Source organism: Microcaecilia unicolor, chromosome 9, assembly GCF_901765095.1.
Source record: "Microcaecilia unicolor chromosome 9, aMicUni1.1, whole genome shotgun sequence".
NCBI lineage: Eukaryota > Metazoa > Chordata > Amphibia > Gymnophiona > Siphonopidae > Microcaecilia > Microcaecilia unicolor.
The window spans coordinates 34,697,665-34,721,507 of record NC_044039.1 but is presented as its reverse complement, the minus strand read 5'-3'; the positions used below and the strand labels follow the sequence as shown (position 1 = coordinate 34,721,507).

Here is a 23,843-nt window from a genome sequence, read left to right as displayed (position 1 = left end):
GCAAAGTGGCAATCACAGAATCCTCATAACCTTTCTTCCTCAATTTCGCTCTCTCATGAGCCAAGCCGTAAGATCAAAGCAGGAGAGGTCCGCCATCTGAATTGGGTCTTGATGAACAAGCCCCGGACAAATAGGAAGTCGCAGCGGGGTCTCTACGAGTAGATGTACCAGATCCGCATACCATGGCCGACGAGGCCAATCCTGGAGCTACCAGGACCACTAGACCCTGATGAAGCCTGATTCGATACAGCAGCCGACCGATTAGTGGCCAAGGAGGGAAGACATAGCGAAGACCAACTACCAGCCAAGGCTGCAACAGAGCGTCTAGGTCTGCTGAATCTGGCTCCCGTCTTCTGCTAAAGAACCACAGCACTTTTGCATTCAGTTTGGTTGCCATCAGATCCACCACTGGAGTACCCCACCGCTGACAGATTAGGTTGAAGGCCTCCGTCACCAACTCCAGGATGTGGCAGCAGAGAGGCACAGAAGATGACTCTCTGCCCACTGAAGAAGGTTGGTCGCCTCTGAAGCCAAGGCTACACTCCTGAGTGCCCCCCTGGCGACTGATATAGGCCACCGCCGAAGCGTTGGCTGACAGGACTCGAACCGTGTGACCTTTCAGAAGACCTTGAAACCTCCTGAGAGCCAGACTGATTGCTCTAAACTCCAAGAAGTTGATGATCCACTTCACTTCCATCTGAGACCACTTTCCCTGAGCCATCCATGAAGACAATGAGCTCCCCAGCCTGAGAGACTGGCATCCATAACTACAATCACCCAGGGAGGATACACCAAATGCATCCCCTTCCGAAGATTGCTGGAACACAGCCACCACACCATGCTGTCTCTCGCTCTCGGAAGCTATGCCAGACAACAAAGATAACCTTGGAACACCGGAGACCAGTGACTCAACAAGGCACGCTGAAGAGGGCGCACGTGAGCCCTTGCCCACGGAACCACTTCCAAAGTGGCCATCATCAACCCCAGGACCTGGACGTAATCCCAATCTCGAGGACAAGGGGAAAGCAGCAGGCTGCGAACCTGGGAACAAAGCTAGAGTCTCCTGCTCTCTGGTAAGAAAACCCGTCCCGGGCCGTATCGAACAAAACTCTCAGATATTCCAAACGCTTGGGAGGGAACTAAATGGCTTTTGGGAAAGTTGATCACCCGGTCGAAGGACTGCAGGAACTCCAGGACTCGAGAGGTGGCCGTCAAACTTTCCTGAACTGAATACACTGGAATCAGCCAATTGCCGAGATACGGATGAACTCTGATTCCCTCTTTCCAAAGGGAGGCCACTACCACCACCATTACCTTGGAAAAAGTACGAGGCAAATAGGTCTCTTTCAGATCCAAGGCCACGAAAAACTCACCTGGCAGAACAGAGGCATGAACTCTGATTCCCTCTTTCCAAAGGGAGGCCACTACCACCACCATTACCTTGGAAAAAGTACGAGGCAAATAGGTCTCTTTCAGATCCAAGGCCGCGAAAAACTCACCTGGCAGAACAGAGGCAATCACCGATTGCACAGTCTCCATGTGGAAACTGCGAACCCAGAGACACTTGTTCACTTTCCTGAGGTCGAGAATAGGCTTGAAGGCGCCACCCTTTGCGAGGAACGACAAAGTAGACTGAATAATGCACCATTCAGGCCAAGGAACTGGGACTACCGCCCCGAGATCTAAGAGCGTTTGCAGAGTAGCCAGGACGGCCTGCTTCCTGGAAGTTGTGGAACAGTGAGACTCCAAAAATCCGTCTTCGATGGGAAAAGCAAACGCTAACCTGTAGCCGTCTCTTACAAGACCCAGAACCCACTGATCTGACGTTATGGTGGCTCACACCCCATAATAGAGAGATAATCAACCCCCTATGGAAACAGCCAAGGCATGGACCTGCGCCCCCTCATTGTTTAGGCTAACTGGAAGTCTGAGCCCTGTTTGAAGCTCCCGCCGATCTCTTGTCGTTCCGAAAGGAAGACTTCTGCTGGAATCTGGAACACTGAAAGGAAGAATTATGGCCAGGCCAATAACGGTGAACCTCATGAAAACGAGGTCTAGAAGAACCAGACTTAGAACCAGGCTTAAGAGTGTCCTTAGAAAGGCGCTGAAACTTAGAATCTCCCAAATCCTTAACTATCTTTTCCAGATCCTTGCCAAAAAGCAACTTTCCACGAAAGGGAAGCCTGAGACGCTGTTTAGAAACCATATCAGCAGCCCAGTGGCACAACCAAAGCAAAAATCGAGCTGAAACCGCCAGAGCCATCTGCTTACCTGAAGCCCTGACCAGGTCATACAGAGCATCCACTAAATAGGCGAGAGCAGAGTCCATAGAAGTACTAGTCAAGGCCCCTGAAGCTGACTCCTGATCTTGCTCCAGGCTCTGCTGAAACCAGGAAAGGCAAGCTCTGGCCACATAAGAAGTACAAATAGAAGCCTGCAAGGTCAAGCAGCCACCTCAAAGGAATGATTGAGAGAGGCTTCAAGACGCCTGTCTTGCATGTCTTTAAGGGTGACCCCCCCCCCTACCGGGAAGGTGGTCTTCTTAGTGACCGCCGTCACCAAAGCGTCTACCTTAGGCAAAGAAAAAACCTCCAAGATAGAAGAAGCCACCAGATAGAGCCATGTCATGGCCCTCGCCACTTTTAAAGAATTCTCAGGTTCAGACCACTGAGTTGAAATAAGTTCCTGTATAGACTTATAGTAACATAGTAGATGACGGCAGAAAAAGACCTGCATGGTCCATCCAGTCTGCCCAACAAGATAAACTCATATGTGCTACTTTTTGTGTATACCTTACCTTGATTTGTATCTGTCATTTTCAGGGCACAGACCGTATAAGTCTGCCCAGCACTATCCCTGCCTCCCAACCACCGGCTCTGGGACAGACCGTATAAGTCTGCCCAGCAATATCCTTGCCTCCTAACCACCAGCCCCGCCTCCCACCCCCGGCTCTGCCACCTGATCTCAGCTAAGCTTCTGAGGATCCATTCCCTTGGAACAGGATTCCTTTATGTTTATCCCACGCATGTTTGAATTCCGTTACCATTTTCCTCTCCACCACCTCCCGTGGGAGAGCATTCTATGCATCGGGAAAGCTCTAGGTTTTCTCATGCTTGCCATCTTCGGGTTAATAGATGCAGCGGAAAGGTCCTCAGGGTCCGAGATATTAACCGCCGCTAACGCTTGGGAGATGAGGGTAGGCAGCTCCTCACGATGAAAGATCCAAACCGCAGTTGGATCATCCTGCTCTCCCAGTTAAGAATCCCCCTCCTCCAAATCTTCTAGCTCAGAGGATCTAGCAGATTCTCCAAATCCCAGCACCACCGAAAGGTGGAAAGAAACAGGACCATTAGATCCCCCCCCCCCCCCCCTTCAGGGAAAGAAGAGACATGTCTGCACTTAGCAGCTAAGTCTTCTGTGCACAAGTTAAGACCAAAATCCCCCTGAGCAGGGTCTCCCTGGGTTCCGAATAGGGCAGAGGAAAGGGAGAAGGTCCCGCAGGCATACCTTTCTTGAGTAAAAAAAAGGCTGGTGCAGCAAGAGAACAAAATCGGGAGAGAAGTTCATCTCAATCCCAGAAGGTCAAACCAAAGCAAAAAGGGGACCAGAAGCCGCCCTAGCACCGCTGACCCCTGTGCCCACCGAACCGGGAAGGTGGGGAGAGTCAGGGGAAGAGAAAAGCGCTTCTGACGCTGCCACAGACCCACGGACCGCATGGTCCAAAGCAAGGGAAGTTCCCCTGCCGGCTCAACAGATTCCGCCGCCGCCTCCAAGCAGTGCGCCACACAGACTCCCACTGCGGAACGGCAAGAGCCACAGCGGGAACATCTTTTTACCGCCTCCACTGCCATAGGGAAAAAATGCGCGTTCGCTGGTCCAGCCGCCCCAACCACAGAAAAGGGAGCACAAAGTACTCACCAGTGCTGGAAGGAAGGCAGACAAGTGGTGGTCACTCTCCTTGGGAGCCCAAAAGGCGCTCCCGTGCTCCCCACAGCCTGAAAAATATTCTGTGTTTCACTCTCTTTCTAGTTTTGATTTGGCTGGCAGCTGCAAAATTTGTGAGAAGAAGAATACTCTTTTTTTTTTTTTTTTTTTTAGAATAGCAAAGAGAGGGAGAAAACAGAGCGTTGGGGTAGGTCAAGGACCTGCAGCACAAGTATGTCCCCAAGGCCAGCACCATCAGCCAGACACTCCTACAGTCAACTGGCCAAAGAGCCCAGGAGTTCCCCAAGAATCCGTCCACCACCTGCTGGAGATAGAGATATACTGAGGAGATAAGGAGCTGGTCGTCCAATGTCACTGTTTTCAGTATCTCCACCTGCTGGTAGGCAGATATAACCCACCAGTTCCTGGATTCATGTGCTGCTGATAAGGAAACTTATGTTCCAAGATGAGAGCTGGAACCAGGGGCACCTCCACTGGCATAACCAGCGTCTAAGACTGGAGTAGGCAATGGAGCAGCAAAAGGAGCTGGCTAGGAAATCATAGCTGAAGCTGCATCTAGGCCAAGGGTGAACAACAAGGAGCAAACTAAAATAATAAGTACATAAGTAATGTCATACTGGGAAAAGACCAAGGGTCCATCGAGCCCAGCATCCTGTCCACGACAGCGGCCAATCCAGGCCAAGGGCACCTGGCAAGCTTCCCAAATGTACAAACATTCTATACATGTTATTCCTGGAATTGTGGATTTTTCCCAAGTCCATTTAGTAGCGGTCTATGGACTTGTCCTTTAGGAAACCATCCAACCCCTTTTTAAACTCTGCTAAGCTAACCGCCTTCACCACTTTCTCCGGCAACGAATTCCAGAGTTTAATTACACATTGGGTAAAGAAACATTTTCTCAGATTTGTTTTAAATTTACTACACTGTAGTTTCATTGCATGCCCCCTAGTCCTAGTATTTTTGGAAAGCGTGAACAGACGCTTCACATCCACCTGTTCCACTCCACTCATTATTTTATATACCTCTATCATGTCTCCCCTCAGCCATCTCTTTTCCAAGCTGAATAGTCCTAGCCTCCTTAATCTTTCTTCATAGGGAAGTCGTTCCATCCCCGCTATCATTTTAGTCGCCCTTCTCTGCACCTTTTCCAATTCTACTATATCTTTCTTGAGATGCGGCAACCAGAATTGAACACAATACTCAAGGTGCGGTCGCACCATGGAGTGATACAACGGCATTATAACATCCTCACACCTGTTTTCCATACCTTTCCTAATAATACCCAACATTCTATTCGCTTTCCTAGCCGCAGCAGCACACTGAGCAGAAGGTTTCAGTGTATTATCGACGACGACACCCAGATCCCTTTCTTGGTCTGTAACTCCTAACGTGGAACCTTGCATGACGTAGCTATAATTCGGGTTCTTTTTTCCCACATGCATCACCTTGCACTTGCTCACATTAAACGTCATCTGCCATTTAGCCGCCCAGTCTCCCAGTCTCGTAAGGTCCTCTTGTAATTTTTCACAATCCTGTCGCGATTTAACAACTTTGAATAACTTTGTGTCATCAGCAAATTTAATTACCTTGCTAGTTACTCCCATCTCTAAATCATTTATAAATATATTAAAAAGCAGCGGTCATAGCACAGACCCCTGAGGAACCCCACTAACTACCCTTCTCCACTGTGAATACTGTCAGGCCCGAGCTGGAAAATAAAAGGCTGTACTGCCAACCCCGATCCCTCACCTACCATAGGAAGGAGACCGCCTAAGGGGATGGAGAAACCAGGCATCTAGAACTGCGAGCTAAAGACAGGAAATGAGAACCCAGCGACTGGGACAGAGGCAAACACTCACGGGAAGAAAGACCTATAAAAAATTGACTCCAAGAGAAAGGGACCAGCAAACCGTTCGGTCTAAACCCAGCCCAGACGTGAGGCCCTGAAGGCACCCGCAAGGAACTGGCAGGAGGACACACTCGTGCCTCCTGAAAGGGAACTACAGTCCTGCACGGCGCAGCTGACGAACACTCCCAAAAAAAGTAGGGCCCAGCAAGGAGTAACCCGAATGGAGAGGAAACAGGAGTGCTCCTAGACAAGTAGAACAACTCAGGGACCCACTTCTCTTCAACTTGAGGTGCACTAGATAAGCACAGCCATGAGTAAACACCATATACCGTGGAAATGTAGCCCTCGCCAGGAAAACCCCCTAAACTGGCAACAGTAGTGCAGGAAAACTAACTAAGAACACTGAACAGCATTTAAGCGCTAGCAGCCTAAGAAGTGAAGTCGCAAGAACTGTGCTGTAGCACTCCCTGCAGTGAGCTGCACTTTAAAATCAGAGTTGTTAAGGAGCCAAAAGGCAAGGAGTGCCCTTGCAAATGATGGGAACAGAGATGGGAGAGAGGACTGCCGGTCGCTACTCCCAGAATGAGCCGCATAGAAAGCAAGCCCCAACACCTATCAGCCAATGTCTGCAGCAGCAATGGAGCACTACTGAAAGCCATGTAGGGAACCCAACGGGCAGGGGAAGCAAACACTGTATCCCTCTGGTGTTTCTGTGTGTGTGTTTTTTTTAAATAAAGTCTGCCAAACGCCTGTAGTCAAGAAATGGCGCCAAGGACCAAAAATGGCCACTGCGCGTCAAATGACAGACACGGAAGCCATCACCAAAAACTCTGTCATACTCCCTTTGATGGTCCTGGAGACAGAACCCGGGACCTGCATAGAAGAAAGGCAGCTGTATGCAGTGAACATTAGACAGCCAAAAGCACTAATACCACTCACTAGAATCCCCAACAGCAGCAGCCTGAACATTACACCAGCTGATATAAGGAAAGAAAACAGCAATACTTACAGTACCATTGAAGACAGAGGCAAGCATCACCGAACTATGCAAATGCTTCTTTTTTTTTTTTTTTTTTTAAACAGAGGCAGGAGAACAACTCTCCAAGAGCGCCGTCATACAAGAAAGGCAGAGAGGGGTGAGGTGGTGTACGCCCCAACAGGCAGGCAGAAAAAGTCAAGACCCCCAGCTCAACTACACCTGAGGGAACAGGCTAGAAGAAATCACCATCCAAAGAGCTGCGCAGGATATGTCCATCCACCTGCTGAGATGTAGAGAATACTGAAAGTGAGGCCTCTGCACAGTACCTTTGACAGATCTCTGGTGTTCTTATCTCCACCTGCTAGTAGAGGGACATAACCCACTCGTCTCTGGATTGATCTGTGAGACGCTATGGAAGAACAGGTTAACCTTTCATATATTAAATATGACAAGAGGCTGGGGACTGAAATTCAATGTCTTTTCACTTTTAGTTTTCAAATGATAGCATAGACAGCCATACAGCAGTATACTGTGACAGTAACACACAATTACAAAATCAGAAGTTATTATACAATCACCTGGCTTGACTTTTCCACAGTGCTGGTGGGAACCTCTGTGGTATCCTTCACAAAATAGTTGTCTATGATGTGTCTCTCTGCACACTCCTGACTGCACACTGGACAACGAATAACACCAACTGTGGAAGAAAATAAAAAGAAAGACCGAGGTCTACTACAAAATAAGACTAGCAGCTTTAAAGAATATAGTGTTCACTAACTACTCCAAGTTGCTCAAAGAATTAGAGTCAAATTAAACTGGCAACAGCTATCTAAACTGGTTATTGCATCTATTTAAAAAGCTACCTTTCCTGGAAAATTCCAGTTAAATTTGTTCCAGCAATAGATACAATCTGAATCCACCAGGTTATTTCCTTTTAAAAGGCAAAGTAAGGTCCGCAAGGCTGCATTTGCTTTAAAATGCAAATACACCACAAGAATATACTTAGGATTTTTCTCTCATAAATGTTAAAAACTGTAAGGTATAAAAGAAAGGTAACGTTCACTCTTACCTGATAATTTCCTTTCCTTGAATCCTGATATCTACTTACTAGCAGATGGAGGAAGAAAAAAACTGAAGATTCTAATGACATCACTGGCGTAACAGATGGTATTCCAGAATCCTATTACTATGCTAATGATAAAGCTACATATAATAGAAACAGATAAAATATTTGAGGGAAAACAATACCCTTCCAGAACACAACTACAGAATGTGAAACCACTTACAAACCAATGGCAGGTGAAGAACCCAAAACCTTCAATCTTCTAGAGTAGGTCCCTAGACTGGTCTATCAGAGATTCAAGGAAAGCAAGGAAATCACTTTCAATAGTCAAAGACTAACTGTACAATCCACCAGCCACTCAGATTCATCTTACATTAACCAGATACAATAAATTGCCCCGCCACTCCCAAAAGAATCCCAAACTAGGTGGTCCCTTTGGCTTTTCATTTCAGATAGCTTCATCAACTCCTGCCATTGCTTCCTCTCCAATGGCAGGTCTTTTCTGGAGAGCCCACTGTGATATCTGCCAGAAAAGTGTAATGGAAAAGTTTGTGCTTGACATTGTGTTCTGCTTAAGTACTGTTATCATATTAAATGATGCACTGGTCTGTATTAAATGGATATTTAATGCTCTCTTGAAAGTACATAATGGACTCCCAGGACAGGAATTGATAGAATTATAATATTAAATGATGAACTGATTTGTACTAAATGGAATAAAAACATGCTTAGGGCTAAGGATGACATTTCAAATGAGTCTCTGGAAACCTGGCCAGTTCCTGGGTGTCAGACTTTCCAAAACGCAGGAACTACGATCGTGAGCCCTTGGGCCACTGCCGAGGAGCGGCAGTGGCAAGCAAAACCACCCCACACAGGGATAAGACAGAACTCTGACAGGGGCGGCTAGACTTCACCTGCACCTGGCCACCCTTCCCCAGGAGTTGAGCCCCTGGGTGCATGTGGCCGGCAGGACTTGCCAGACAGGGCCGGAACTGGACACCAGCAGAAAACACACAGGGAGTCTAGGCAGAATACTAGACCAGGACTCTCAGACAGACAAGGGACAGAACTGAAAGCTGCAAGCAGCCACTGAAACAGGGAACAAACACTGATAGATAAGAGACAGAAATGAAAGCTGCCAGGCAGCCACTGAACAAGAAACACAGGCAACTAAGAACTAGACAAAGACATAGAAACAAGACTGGGAAACAAGCAACACAGAACAAGAAGCTACACAAAGACTAAACTAGAATCAGGCAAGAATTACAGACTATAAACTGGACTAGGCAGAAGTGCACCAGCACCCCAACATACCAGGGCCTTAAGCAATGCAAAAGCAAAGCAGAGAGTTTCCAAATGGCTAACAAGCCCAGCAGCAGCTAGATTCAGCTGCAGCAATCACCAGGCAGCTACGGGTGCTGTGCAGGCTCAAACAAGCCAAGCAAGTCTGGCAGGCCAAAAGATCCGGACTGGACTGGGCTGAAGTCTGGAACGGGAAACAGCACACAGACAATCCAATGCAGCCACCAGGTCTGGCCACCAGAGGGCAAGAGGAACACAAACCAAAACAGTCAGAAAGCATACTGAAGCACAGAGAGGCTTAACACACACAGGTGCAGTATAGTGGAGTAATCAGAGCCATGCTGGAAGCAGCCAGCACACAGAGACAGAACTAACTCAGAAAGGACAGAAGCCCGCTCAGAAGCTGACCGCCGGAAATAAGGCGAGTCTGAGAGGGGTCACGACCACAGACATGACACTGGGGATGCATTCAGAAACTGTCACATCCTTAATTACATGTCAGCATTATTGAATTAAATGATGAGATCATGTTTATTAGTAGGTATAAAGACAGAAGATCCGGGGCAGGTAGACAGAGATCTCACCTGCAGAACAGACATGTTGCCCAGGCCCATTGTGCCTGCCGAGACTCTCTGCCTGACTGCACCCGGGACCACCCAGTTGCTGGCGAAGATGTTGTCTGCAACTTGAGCGGTGATGTACGATCTATGATTTACTTACTTGAATAAATTTATGTAATAACTTTTGATCGCCTCTATAGTATATGTATGACATATACCAGAAAGAACCTAAAGCAAAACATTTGGTACCAGGAGTAGGTTATATCGTTGTCAAAATATAGGGGTGCTCAATGTTTTGTAGGAAAAAGGAGCAAAAGGGGTCTTCTAATAAGTCCTCGCTTACTCCAATTCAGATTCCGGGATGGGACTTAATGGTTCTATTGTGCCAGTTTATGTGAACCCTGGGGGTAGTACTGAAAGATGCTGAGCTAACAGAGCAGTGGACTGTTTGCAGAAAGTGCCAGTAGAGAAAGAAAAGGAAGTTAGTGCCGTAGGTAGGCAAAGCTGGATCTTGCTGCATGTCTACAGAAAAATGAATGAACATAATGCAGAGATGCATGAAAAATTGGCTAAACAGGCTCAACAAGTAAATGATTATGTGTAATTGATTTTTATTGGTAGATTCAAAATAACAGACATCTCTGTATGTAAAGTACAAGGTTTCAACTCACAGAAATGTATATCTGTACAGATCATCACTAAGTCCAAACAAATTATCTTCAACTTTTCCCCCTTCATACCACCCCCCTTTCCAAATTCCCTAATTACAACAAGGCTCTATACTAATCTGCCCCTCCCTTCCCCTCCCCCACCTGTCACCATTATATGTCCTGATTAGAAATTTAACAAAAAAAACTTCTTCCTTAAGGGGGAAGATCATCCACAAAGGTTCCCACATCGCTCGAAATTTAAGACCTGAGACACTCTCGAGGTCTTTAACATCACATCTGTCTAAACGCATCTGCTGTATTAGCAGTGACCTCCACGCTTGCAACGATGGCCCGTCAGAGGACCGCCACAAGATCGATAGAAGTGATCCCAAGGAATAGGGCTATCTTAATAAAATCCCTAAATCCCTCCGGCAGATCAGATGAAAATTTATAATTGTTAAATAACATCAGAGGGTCATATAATAAAGTACAGCCCCACATTTGCTCCACACTCTTTAAGACATCTATCCAAAATCATTGTATATACTTGCACCGCCAAAACATATGTCCCAGTGTGGCTAACTTCCCCCCGCACTTAGGGCAGTTCCCACTATTTGCAAATTTCGCTAAATATGCCTTGTGTGGAGAGATATAAAGTCTCAAGAGCCATCTGTAAAGCCTCTCTCTCTGTGGAATCGAAAGCCTCTGTGTATGTATGGATTTTAAAAATGATTTGCACATATCTGCCGACACCTCACACTCAAGATCCGCCGACCAGCAAAGAGCCAGGCGCACATAATCCATCTCTGCAGTTGAATCCTTTAATTGTTGATGGTGAAATTTCAATGGAACAGACAGCTGAGCCCCCAATGAAAAGGCCTCTGAGAGTACTTCCAACACATCCTCTGTTAAATCAATCCAATTCAAAGAAGCAATATAATGTTTCACTTGAAAGTATTCAAATAAATGCCCTGACGAGATCCCATATTGAGTCTGTAAATCTAAGTAAGTGCACAGAGCTCCCTCTTCTGTAACTACCTGTGCTAAATATACTATGCCTTTATTCTTCCGCCTGCTAAAGATGCTATTCCCCTGACCTGGAGGAAAGGCTGGATTAACACATATGGAAAGCTATGGGGAACAGGCCGTCGAAAAATTATGTCTCCTACACATCCAGCGTCAGGCAGCCCTCAAGGATTGCAATAATGGATGTCTTTGAAAAGCATGGGCTGGTAAATTCCTGCCAGAATGTAGGAGGTGACTGAAGTGTATCTCGGGGAACGACGACGTCTCAATTGGTGTTATAGAAAATTCAGAGGACCCCCGATACCAGTCATTGATGTGACGCATGGCATGTACGATTGTTAAAAATCTAATGTTTAAGAGGCCCATTCCTCCCGCATCCCTTGGAGAGGCCACTCTATCAAGTGGTAACCTTGGTCACTTCCCTTTCCACAGGAAATCTTGCAGCAGTCTCCTCAAGAGCCGTTCCTCTCAATTTTTAAGAAAGAGGGGAAGCTGCTGGAACACATATAACCAGGTAGGGGCCAGCATCATATTAAATAGAGCAACCCACCCCCATACCTTGAGTGGAAGATCCCTCCACATTGTCAATTTATTTCTGGTCATCTCTAGTAAGGGGTTAATATTGGCTCTATACAGAGATGCTAGATCTTTAGTAAGAAATATCCCTAAATACTTCATCTTCGACTCCACCCTACTACTACTACTACTATAAATCATTTCTATAGCGCTACCAGTCGTACGCAGCGCTTCACAACTGAACATGAAGAAAAGACAGTCCTTGCTCAAAAGAGCTTACAATCTAAATCAGGACAGACAGGACCAATAAGGATAAGGGTAGGACAGACAGAAGGACACATAGGGAAAGGGACTATTGAAGAGAGGAAGACAAGATAAAGGTTACGAGCAAGTGACAAGTTAGGAGTCAAAAGTAGCAGCAAACAGGTAAGCCTTTAGCCCGGATTTGAAGGCGGCCAGGGATGGAGCTAGACGTAACAGCTCAGGAAGCCCATTCCAGGCATAAGGTGCAGCAAGACAAAAGGAACGGAGTCTGGAGTTAGCGATGGAGGAGAAGGGTGCAATTAGGAGACATTTGCCTAGTGAACGGAGTTCCTGGGAAGGAGTGTAGGGAGAGATGAGGGTGGAGAGGTAGTGAGAGGCTACAGAGTGAATGCACTTATAAGTCAATAAGAGGAGCTTGAATTTTATATGGAAACGGATAGGGAGCCAGTGAAGTGACTTCAGGGGAAGGCTGATATGGGCATAATGACTGGCGAAATATTAGTCGTGCAGCAGAATTTTGAACAGATTGAAGAGGAGAGAGGTGGCTGAGTGGAAGCCCTGTGAGAAGCATCCACAACCTCTATCTCTCATACATCTGCTTACCCTAACCGAGACTTGGCTTTGCCCTGAAGACTGCTTCACCTGCGGCCTTCTGTCAAGGGGGTTACCTTTTCTTCCATACTCCTCGCCGGTTGGCTGCAGAGGTGGTGTCGGGCTACTACTTTCACCCACCTGTAGATTTCAGTCTCTTCTTCCACCTCAATCTCGCTGTTTTTCTTCCTTCAAAGTCCACTCCATCCGTCTTATTCATTCCTCTGCCTCGCCAAGTAGCAGTCATTTATCGATCCCCTGATAAGTCCCTTTCTTCCTTTCTCACTGAGTTTGACTCCTGGCTTTCCTTCTTTCTTGAACCTTCATCTCCTTCCCTCATTCTTGTGGATTTTAACATTCATGCTAATGATCCGTCTGACTCCTTATGCTTCTCAGTTTCTCGCTTTAACATCCTCTTTCAATCTTCAGCTGTGCTCCATTACCTCCACTCACCAGAATGGCCACTGTCTTGATCTTATTTTCTTCTCCAACTGCTCACTCTCCAGTTTCTGTGTCTCAGCTCTTCCCCTCTCTGACCATCATCTGATAACTTTCACACTTAAACAGCCTCCCCCCAGTCCCGTCCAATCTCCACCAATACATTTAGGAATCTTCAGGCTATTGACCCTTCTACTCTGTCCTTCAGTGCGTGACTGAATTGATAGGGATGGGCTGGAGTGTAAATTTTAAGAGGCTTCGACATTAGCTTCAGAACTTAGTACAAGAACAGTGCTGGGCAGGCTTCTATGGTCCGTGCCCTGAGAAAGGTAAGGACAAATCAAACTCGGGTATACATATAAGGTATCACATACCATGTAAAATGAGTTTGTCTTGTTGGGTAGACTGGATGGACCATACAGGTCTTTATCTGTCGTCATTTACTATGTTACTATGTAAGCAAGTTGCAATAATCTAAGCGAGAGGTGACAAGAGTGTGGATGAGGGTTCTGATAGCATGTTCAGAAAGGAAAGGGCGAATTTTGGCGATATTATAAAGGAAGAAACAACAGGTTTTAGCAATCTGTTGAATATGTGCAGAGAAGGAGAGGGAGGAGTCGAAGATGACCCCATTGTAAAGGAAACTCTCCTGCCCAAGAACCTGCCGTTTGCTCATCTAAAGCCATCGCACAGGATTTATTAAGATTAAGAGTAAAACCAGACAGGGACCCACATTCCCGCATTAGCTCCAGCGCTGCCACAAGAAACGACTGGGGGTTAGTTAAAATTAGCATAATATCAACTGCATAAGCAAGGGCTTTGACCTCCTGATCCTTTATCTGAACACCTCTCACCTCCACCCTGGAGTTTAATAACCTAAGTAATGGTCCTCTGGGAGGCCCACCCATTCAAGAACCAGAAACAAAAACCCCCACTCAACCTGGTCAAAGGCTTTGGCGGCATCTAAACTAACCACTATCGCTGAGTCCTTCTGGTAGATGCATTGAGCCATTGATAACAACATTTTTCGAATGTGCAGAACAGAGTGACGTTTAGGTATGAATCCTACCTGAGCAGGACCAATTAAATCTGGCAAGTATGTCACTAACCTTGTGGCCAATTTCTTTGCCAGTAATTTAATGACCACATTAATTAATAAAATAGGGCGATGGGATTCAGGCTCTTCCTGGGCCTTCCCAGGTTTCAACAAAAGAGAGATTCGCGCAGTATTCTCAAACATAAGAAAGCCCCCTTCTTGGGCAACCGCCTGGTGATAGTCAAGTAGCGGGCCTAGCAGGGCATGCTGTAATATCTTATAAAATTCACCAGAAAACTCATCCACCCCTGGAGCAGAGAAGGGTTTAGTGCTTTAATAGCACATTGAAGCTCTTTCGGATGTAGCGAAGATCCCAGCTTGGCCACTGCCTCTGCACTTAGATGTGGCATCTTCGTTTTATTCAAAAGATCTCTCACCTTTTCACAGCTTACAGGTTCCCGTCGCGTATACAGCTGTTTAAAATGATCATGCAATAACTCTTGTATCACATCTGGCTTATTCCTAGCAACACCAGCTTTATCTTTCAACACCAATATTGTCCAGTTCCCTCCCCGTTTCTTAACCATCCTAGCCAGCATGCCCCTGGACCTATTGCCGAACCTTACAAAGTGGTATTTTTGAAATGCCAGATTACATTGCAGTTGTTCATGCAGCAAAGAATTGATAGTTGCCTGTACTGATATACAGTTATCTTTGTGGGCTTCTGTAGGTGAAGCACTATATCTATGACTGGCTCTCTGCAATTGTCGGGTTAAGTGAATGAGATCAATTGCCAGTTTCTTCCGCCGCATCACTATGTAAGCAATCAGTTCCCCCCTCAGAACGGCTTTAACAGCACACCAAAATAATTGAGGGTTAGATTTGTGTTTATTATGTGCTGCATATTCTTCCCATTTTGCGTGCAAAAACTTCTGAAAATGGGAAAATTAGGTTCTTACCTTGGTAATTTTCTTTCCTTTAGTCATAGCAGATGAAGCCATTACGTATGGGTTGTGTCCATCAACCAGCAGGGGGAGATAGAGAGCACTCAACTTTTCACAGTGCCTCATGGATAGCCAGCTCCACTGCCTCTTCAGTATTTGAAGCTTCCAAAACAGTATGGCAAACCGCAATGGGAATAACATGAACTTTCCTCACAGCGAACGATGGCCCCTTAACAAGGGCATGAACTCAAAAGGAGGGAATGAACACATCCTCCTGGAGGGAATAAACTCGTCCTCCTTATTGTATAACTGGAGGGGATACACGCAACCTCCTGGAGGGAATAAACTCATCCTCCCAAAACATAAACTGGAGGGAATGGACTCATCCTCCTATAAGTGAACATGAATCCTGAAGATTGTTTTCCAACCTTCTCCCAAGGAAGGAACTTCAGGAAACAAGAACAGAACCTGAAACAGATTCACAGCATACAGACAATCATACAGGGAGGGCTCATGGCTTCATCTGCTATGACTAAAGGAAAGAAAATTACCAAGGTAAGAACCTAATTTTCCCTTCCTTGTCATCAAGCAGATGAAGCCATTACGTATGGGATGTAACAAAGCAATCCCTATATAGGTTGGGAACAGGTCACACCACGCGCTAGCACTTGTGCTCCAAAATACGCATCCCTCCTAGCAGCCACATCCAGCCTGTAATGTCGGGCAAAAGAGAGCTTAGAAGCCCATGTTGCTGCACTGCATATCTCTTGACGAGAGAGTGCTCCAGTTTCAGCCCAAGAGGAAGAAATCGCTCTGGTAGAATGCGCTTTAAAGGCTACAGGCAGATAAGCTGAAAAGATAGTTTATTTGAGCCAGCGGGCAATAGTGGCTTTAGACGCTGGAGACCCTCTGCGAGGACCTGATAGCAAAACAAACAGATGATCATAGATCCTGAAAGAGATAGTAACTCGCAGATACTGCAGCAGAGTCCTGCGCACATCCAAGAGGTGCAACTGCCCAAAAGAGTCTGGAAACTCCTCCTTATCAAAGGAGGGCAAGAAAATAGGCTGGTTTAGGTGAAACGCTAAAACCACATTAGGCATGAAGGAAGGCACGGTCCAAACCGTGACCCCGGACTCTGAGAATTGCAGAAATGGGTCTCTACAGGACAGCGCCTGGAGCTCTGACACCCGTCTCGCTGAAGTAATGGCCACAAGAAAAACAGCCTTTAGTGTCAAATCTTTCTCCGATGTTCGCCGAAGCGGCTCAAAAGGAGAAGCCTGCAGGGCCTTCAAAACTAGCCCCAGGTTCCAAGCTGGACAGGGTGCTCGTACGGAAGGCCGGAGCCGAAGCACCCCACTAAGAAACCGTGCCACATCTGGATGAGCAGCTAAAGACACGCCTTCAACCTTACCACGAAGGGAGGCCAACGCTGCCACTTGCACCCACAGGGAATTATAGGCCAAGCCTATTTGTACACCATCCTGCAAAAAGTCCAGAATTGGCGAGACAGGAGCCCGCATGGGTGTGATCGCTTTTGAAGCACACCAAGACTCAAACTGGCGCCAAATCCTGGCATAAGCCATGGAAGTGGAACGCTTGCGGGCCTGCAGGAGAGTGGAAATGACTATGTTTGAATAGCCTTTGTCCCTCAATTGCGCCCTCTCAATCGCCATGCCATAAGACCAAAGTGGCAGGCGTCCTCCATGGCTACCGGGCCCTGTGACAACAGGTTCAGTACCAGAGGTAAAGGAAGGGGAGCCTCCACTAGCATCTGTCAGAGGTCCGCATACAAAGGCCTCCTGGGCCAATCCGGGGCGATGAGGACCACCGATTCTGAAGCTTGCACCGCCTTAGCTCGGGTAGGTATACATAGCCCGAGTCTGTGTCGAACCTGGCCCCCAAATATTCTAGAGATTGCGAGGGAGTCAGGTGACTTTTGACCATATTGACGGCCCAGCCTAGAGATTGAAGTACTGAGACCACTCTGGCTGTAGCTTGATAGCTCTCTGTTACAGAGTCTGCTCTGATGAGCCAGTCGTCTAGGTACGGGTGAACCCTGATACCTTCTCGCCTGAGCAAAGCACCTACTACCACCATTACCTTCGAAAAGGTTCGGGGAGCTGTGGCGAGGCCAAAAGGCAAGGCCCAGAACTGGAAATGTTTTCCCAACACCGCAAACCTCAGAAACTTCTGGTGCGGGGGCCAAATTGGTATGTGCAAGTAAGCTTCTTTCAGGTCTAGAGACGTGAGAAACTCTCCTGGCTGTACCGCAGCAATGACGGAGCGCAGGGTTTCCATGTGGAAATGCCGCACTCTCAGGGACTTGTTCACTTCTTTTAAGTCCAGAATAGGGCGAAAAGACCCACCTTTTCGCGGCACCACAAAGAAGATGGAGTATCGGCCGTAGCCGTGTTCGGCGGGAGATACCGGGGACACAGCCCCTAACTGAATCAGACCTTGCAAAGTCTCCTCTACCGCCGCCCGTTTGGCGGCAGAACCGCATCGGGACTCCACAAACACGTCTCTTACTGGGGCGTTGAATTCTATTCTGTAGCCATCTGTGATCAGGTCCAGAACCCACTGATCTGAGGAAATATTGGCCCACGCCTCGGCAAAGAGGGAAAGACGTCCTCCGATGACAGGAAGCGAGGAGGGGGCTGGTCGCCCCTGAACTCCAGGCCTAGAGCCGGTGGCTGCGGAACGCTTGTCCGAGCGAAAGCAGTTCCTCTGCTGAAAAACGGGCATGAGAAGTGAACCCAGCAGAACGCCCCGGGCTGTACCTTCTAGCTTCACGGAAACGAGGTCTATAAGAAGAGTGGACCGCCTGGCCCTTGGAGGAAGGCCTCGACCTATCTTCGGGCAAGCGCTGGGGTTTAGGATCTCCCAGGCCTTTAACAATTTTTTTTCCAACTCCTCACCAAATAGGAGAAGGCCTTGAAAGGGCAACTTCACCAACCTTTGCTTAGAGGCCATGTCTGCTGCCCAATGTCGTAGCCAAATAAGACGGCGAGCCGCCACTGCTACTGCCATTTGTTTAGCCGAAGCTCTGACAATATCATAAAGGGCATCAGCCAAAAAGGACAAGGCCGACTCCAGCCACGGAGCCACATCCGAGAAGGGCTCCGCTCCATCTCCGGCCTGTTCCACTGCCTGTTGCAACCACGCCAGGCAGGCTCTAGCAGCATAACAACTGCATGCAGACGCCCGAACAGTAAGACCTGCAATTTCAAAGGACCGTTTAAGTGCTGCTTCCAGCCTACGGTCTTGTATATCCTTCAGGGCAACTCCTCCTTCCACAGGGAGGGTAGCTCTCTTTGTCACCGCAGTGACTAGGGCATCTACTTTAGGCAGGTGCACCACAATATGAACGGGAATTAGCCCTTCTATGCTTTTCTTTATGCCAATTATCAGGGAAAATAGCCTCAGCGGGCAGTCCCAGGACAGAATCCACCGGGGGGGACAATAGAAGGGGCCTCAGATGACCCTTGAGGGAGAGCTCTTTTCAACATGTATGCTTTATGCAATAACACAAAATCAGGGGAGAAAAACTCGCCCTGGGCACCCAGATCCCGTCCGGGGCTAGCCGCTCCCTGAATAGCCTCAATTCGAGGTCCCCCCCCCCCCCCCCGGCTCAGGGCTCTCCGTCTCTACGGAGGCCGCGCCATGCGGAGAATTCAAAATGGCGTCCGCTGCCAGCTCTGAGCGGGACGAATCATCGCTCGCCACGCTAGGGCCGGCTCTTACACCTGTACAGCACGATTTACAGAGCCCCGCTGCTGATTTGCGCTTCCCACATTTAGAACAGCGCTTTACAGTCTCCACAGCCATCGCCGAAAACAGCGGGAAAATTCAAAATGGCGGTTTCACGCCAAAAACGCCCCGATCGCTGGCCCACCCTGGAGGAGTTAGAAAACACTCTTACCTCACTGGACCGAGTATCACAGCTCCGGTCCCATAGAAGAATCAAAGGAAAACCTCTGTTCCATTTTTTTTTTTTTTTTTTTTTTTTTAACGCTGTGAGGAAAGCAGAGGTAATAAGAACTCCAGAGGCTCAGATGAGTGGGAAAGGCAGGGAAAGGCGAACCAATGTGCCTGCATCCACTGAGTGGGAAAGGACAGGGAAAAGCAAGCTAATATGTCCACATCCACAGGGGGGGAGGGGGGGCATGGGTAAGGCAGGGAAAGGGCTAACCTATGTGCCTTCAAAGTGAAGCTGCTATAGCCTCTAACATCCCGGCTAACAACTGGCAAGCCAGGAGCCACCCCCAGGCAGATTTTTGATGGAGCTCGAAGAAGCTGCAGCCACCCTGCTTGGGGAGATAGAGAACACTGAAGAGGCAGTGGAGCTGGCTGGCCATGAGGCACTGTGAAAAGTTGAGTGCTATCTCCCCCTGCTGGTTGATGGACACAACCCATACGTAATGGCTTCATCTGCTTGATGACAAGGAACTGAGGCTTTTGATAGATAACTGGGAAACCTCCAGCTTCTGGATGAGCTAAATCCCCCCGGGGCATCCAATTCAAACCACACTGGGGCGTGATCTGAGATCACTATCTCTTCCAGTCTCGATTGTAGAACCCATGGAAAAATATCCGGTCACTAAGATATAATCAAGGCGTGCCCACGTTCCATGGGCTCTAGATCTGTGCGAAAGATCCAGGGTACCAGGGTGCAAAAGTCTCCAGACATCATCCACAGAGAGAGAGGCCGCAAACTCCTGTAACATCCCTCTTCCTCCCATTAAACCTCCCATCCTCACCCCAGTACAATCCTCATTAGGATCCATTAAGGTATTCATATCTCCAACAACAATCAATCGCTTTCCTTGGAAGAGAAGAAGTTTCCTCAGAAGCCCCGGGAAGAATTAATTGCTAAATGGAGTAGGAGCATAATTAAGTAAATATAGTTCTCTACCTTGCAGCCACAATTTAATCAAAAGATATTGACCCTGCGGATCTTTCAAAACTATCTCAACATTATATGCCAGTTGTTTGTGCAGGAGAACTGCTACGACTCCTTTTCGACCATCAGGTGAGGCATAGATGACTTGGCCTATCCAGCTTTGCTTAAGTTTCTCATGCTCCGAATCTGTTAGCCTGGTTTCTTGAAGACAGGCGATACCTGCTTTAAGACGCCTTAGAAGTGTTATGATTTTTTTCCGTTTAATCGGGGAGGAAATCCCCCCCACACACACACACATTCCACGTGATTACTCTACAATGTGGTAAAGCGGTGTATTCTTACAAAAGAGAAAATTAACATTCTTTCTAACCTCCAGGTCCCAGCCCTGCCCCGGAGGTTCAAAACTGTTAGTTGTACCCTGGTTCCCGCAAATATTTCTATTCATATAGTCCCGCCACAATCTTACCCTCCTGTTAAGATTACTTCCATAGCTGTGCAACAGGTCTCTATCCCCCCGACCCCCTCTCCCTTCAGCCTCCCCCCACCCTACTCCCCCTGCCCTTTTGGACCCAGTGCCCCCCCAAGCCCCTCCTGTAATCCCTTGCGCCCCCCCCCCCTTTTACATTCCCGGCTTATATCTGATGAGCACTCACTCATCAGCCAGGCCACGTTCATGCAGGGGCCCTCACTCCCCCTCACCTCACTATTATTTAATGCAATTACCCGTGAACATCAACAATAAACCTCTCAAACCCTTTCCTCTCAGCCAAAGCAGTACAGGCCGACATCAACATGTACACACTCTCTTCCAGAAAGTCTATTCAGTTTCTTATGGTACCAGATTCCTCCATGATTTTTGTTCTGCACTCCTCTACGTCCGTCTCGAAGCATAGTGCTGTAGTAATCCATAACGTCCATCATACCCTCAATTCAGATTGAAGCATTAGTCCACACTGTCTCTCCATCATGCTGCCTTAAATCCGAGTTCCACATTTAGGAAATTCTGTGCTTCGGGCACAGTATCAAAAGCGCGCCACTTTCCCTCATGATGGATCTTTAAAATTGCTGGGTATAAAAGCATAAACCACATTTTCTTTTCCACCATTGAAGAACAAAGAGGATGAAATCGGCGTCGCCTTTCTTGCACCTCTGCTGAATAATCTTGGAAGATCTTAATCTGGGCTCCATCATATGTTAGGGAGTCACGCTTTGCTTTATATCCCCTCTGAATTTCTTCTTTATGTAGATAATTATGCACCTTTATGATGACAACCCGAGGCCTCTGTTTGTCTGGTTGCAGCTTCCCCATTCTGTGCGCACGCTCAATGCATAGAGTTCCATAGCTATCTGATATTCGGCAAAACTAAATATGAAAGCGCTAAGCCCCTACGAGAAAAACTACACTGGCTCCCACTTAAGGAATGCATCACGTTCAAAATCTGCTCCCTAGTTCATAAAATCATTTACGGAGATGCACCAGCCTACATGTCAGACCTGATAGACTTACCACCCAGGAATACCAAAAAATCATCCCACACATTCCTTGATCTGCACTTCCCTAACTGCAAAGGTCTAAAATACAAATTAATGCACGCGTCAAACTTTACCTACTTAAGCACACAGATGTGGAACGCACCTCCTCGCAACTTGAAAACTATCAGCAAACTAATGAACATCCGCAAACTACTGAAGACACATCTCTTCGACAAGGCTTACCACAAAGATCAACCTATGTGAATACACATAATATATGCTTGTTATACCACTATCATGTTTTATCATTATCATGCTGTCCAAGATCATTCTGTAACAATAACTGTCTATTTTTAATGTACTTCTACTACTCAAGATGTATTGTAAGCCACCTTGAGCCTGCAAAGAGGTGGGAAAATGTGGGATACAAATGCAATAAATAAAATAAAAAATAAGGCAAATTCTTTGCACAGCCATTGTTCCAATACAGGACCCAATGCTTTATCCATTAGTGCCTCTGGCAGCCCAAAAATACGTAAATTGCACCTTCTCGCCCTATTCTCAATATCCTCAAGTTTTTCGTGTTGGGTTTTTACCAACTCTTTTAGGCACGAGATCTCAGGGTCACATCTTGTCCACGTGTCCTCCAGCTCCGAAATCCGCTTTTCGGCCTCGCCTGTTCTTTTCACCATGTCCGCCATTGTAGGTTCTAATTTTTCGAGCTGGCCAGACAGCAGATCAAATCCGGGGGTCAGCGCCGCTCCAACTGCTGCAGTAATCTGCGCTAGTTGCTTGTCATTAAATTCCCCACCGTTACCGCTGTTCACCTCCGCCATCTTGGTACTAACTCTCGATGGCGAGGATTTTTCTTTTTCTGCTTTTATCCCGCGGCGAGTCACTCCAGAAGGCATCGGGAGTAAAAACTGATCCACATACTTTTAACCACCGGTTGGGTAAGTTTTCCGCGTCATAGAGATGGGTAAATTGGTGAAAATGATTGAAGTTAGGAGCAAGGACCTCAGAGCAGCGCTTAGGCACAGCTGCTACTCGCACCGTATCACGTGACCTCCGCCACAAATAACTGATTATAAAGTGGCCTTACATTAGCATAAACACAGCTGAAATTGATGCATGATAAATTAGAATGCACACAACGTAGTGCAGAAAAAGCTGTTGTGAAAATTGCTCATTATAAGCAAATGAAAAAAACGTACTAAAATAAATGAAAACAAGGTACAAGCCACCCTGATGGAGGAGGAATGGAATCCCGATTATTGGGATGGGAATATATGGGATTCCTCTGGTACTTCTATGAGGATAACCCTGAGGAAAATGTTAAGATGAACCCAATATCGCAACGAAAACATATTAGTACACAAGCTAATCCACGAGAGACAGAGCAGCGAATGATAGAGAATTTTACTCAGCAGGAAGTGCAGGATTTATTAGAACGATTCAAACAATGGCCAGGTGAACCTCTAATTGGGTGGCTGGTACATTTATTTGAAACGAGCACTGGAGGCGTTAGTATACATGCACAGGATGCTGCCAAATTTGGGCCCATATCAAATAAACTGGTTATTCAAGATGTGTTGACAGTATAAGGGACAACAAATGACTAATATTTTAGTATTAACTGCAGAAGGGGCATCACATAAATATGCTTTAGAATCAGACTGGCCAAATACAGAGAAAGGATGGTAAAATTATGTCTTACCTGATAATTTTCTTTCCTTTAAGGTAGCAGATGAATCCAGGAACTAGTGGGTTAAGTCTGCCTACCAGCAGGTGGAGATAGAGATAAACAAACTAAAGGCAGTGATGCCAGACAGCCAGCTCCTTCCTCAGTTAGCATGCCATTCGTAAGCATTTGCCAAGGCCAAAAATATGAAACCAATAACAACCAAACAACAACCAGAAACCATCCTCACTATGAAAAACAGAGAACCCAAATAAGAAGTTCAAAATAACTGCAACTTGATCCAGAAAACGGAATACTTTCCGTGTTCCCATATCTGTCTGAACTCTGCAAAAGAGAACCCGGAAGGAGAAAACAGCAACACTGAGCGGAAAATGAAATAAACGTCTGCTGAACTAGAGAGGGATCCTGGATTCATCTGCTGCGTTAAAGGAAAGAAAATTATCAGGTAAGACATAATTTTACCTTCCTTGTCACTTGCAGCAGATGAATCCAGGAACTAGTGGGACGTACCAAAGCATTCCTTAAGTAGGGTAGGACGCCGACGCTCCCCGCGCTAACACTCCAGCCCCAAAACTCGCATCCTCCCAAGCAGACACGGC

At 47.0% G+C, this 23,843-nt stretch overlaps 1 protein-coding gene across 2 annotated transcripts in view; it reads right to left on the bottom strand.

Moving 5' to 3' along the window:
- Positions 1-23,843, bottom strand: part of TRIM24 (tripartite motif containing 24) — a 387,425-nt gene that overhangs the window by 317,038 nt on the left and 46,544 nt on the right. For both annotated transcript variants that reach the window (XM_030214266.1, XM_030214267.1), the window contains exon 2: positions 7,352-7,470. In XM_030214266.1, coding sequence (XP_030070126.1) covers positions 7,352-7,470 — 119 coding nt within the window. The remainder of the gene's footprint in view (positions 1-7,351; positions 7,471-23,843) is intronic.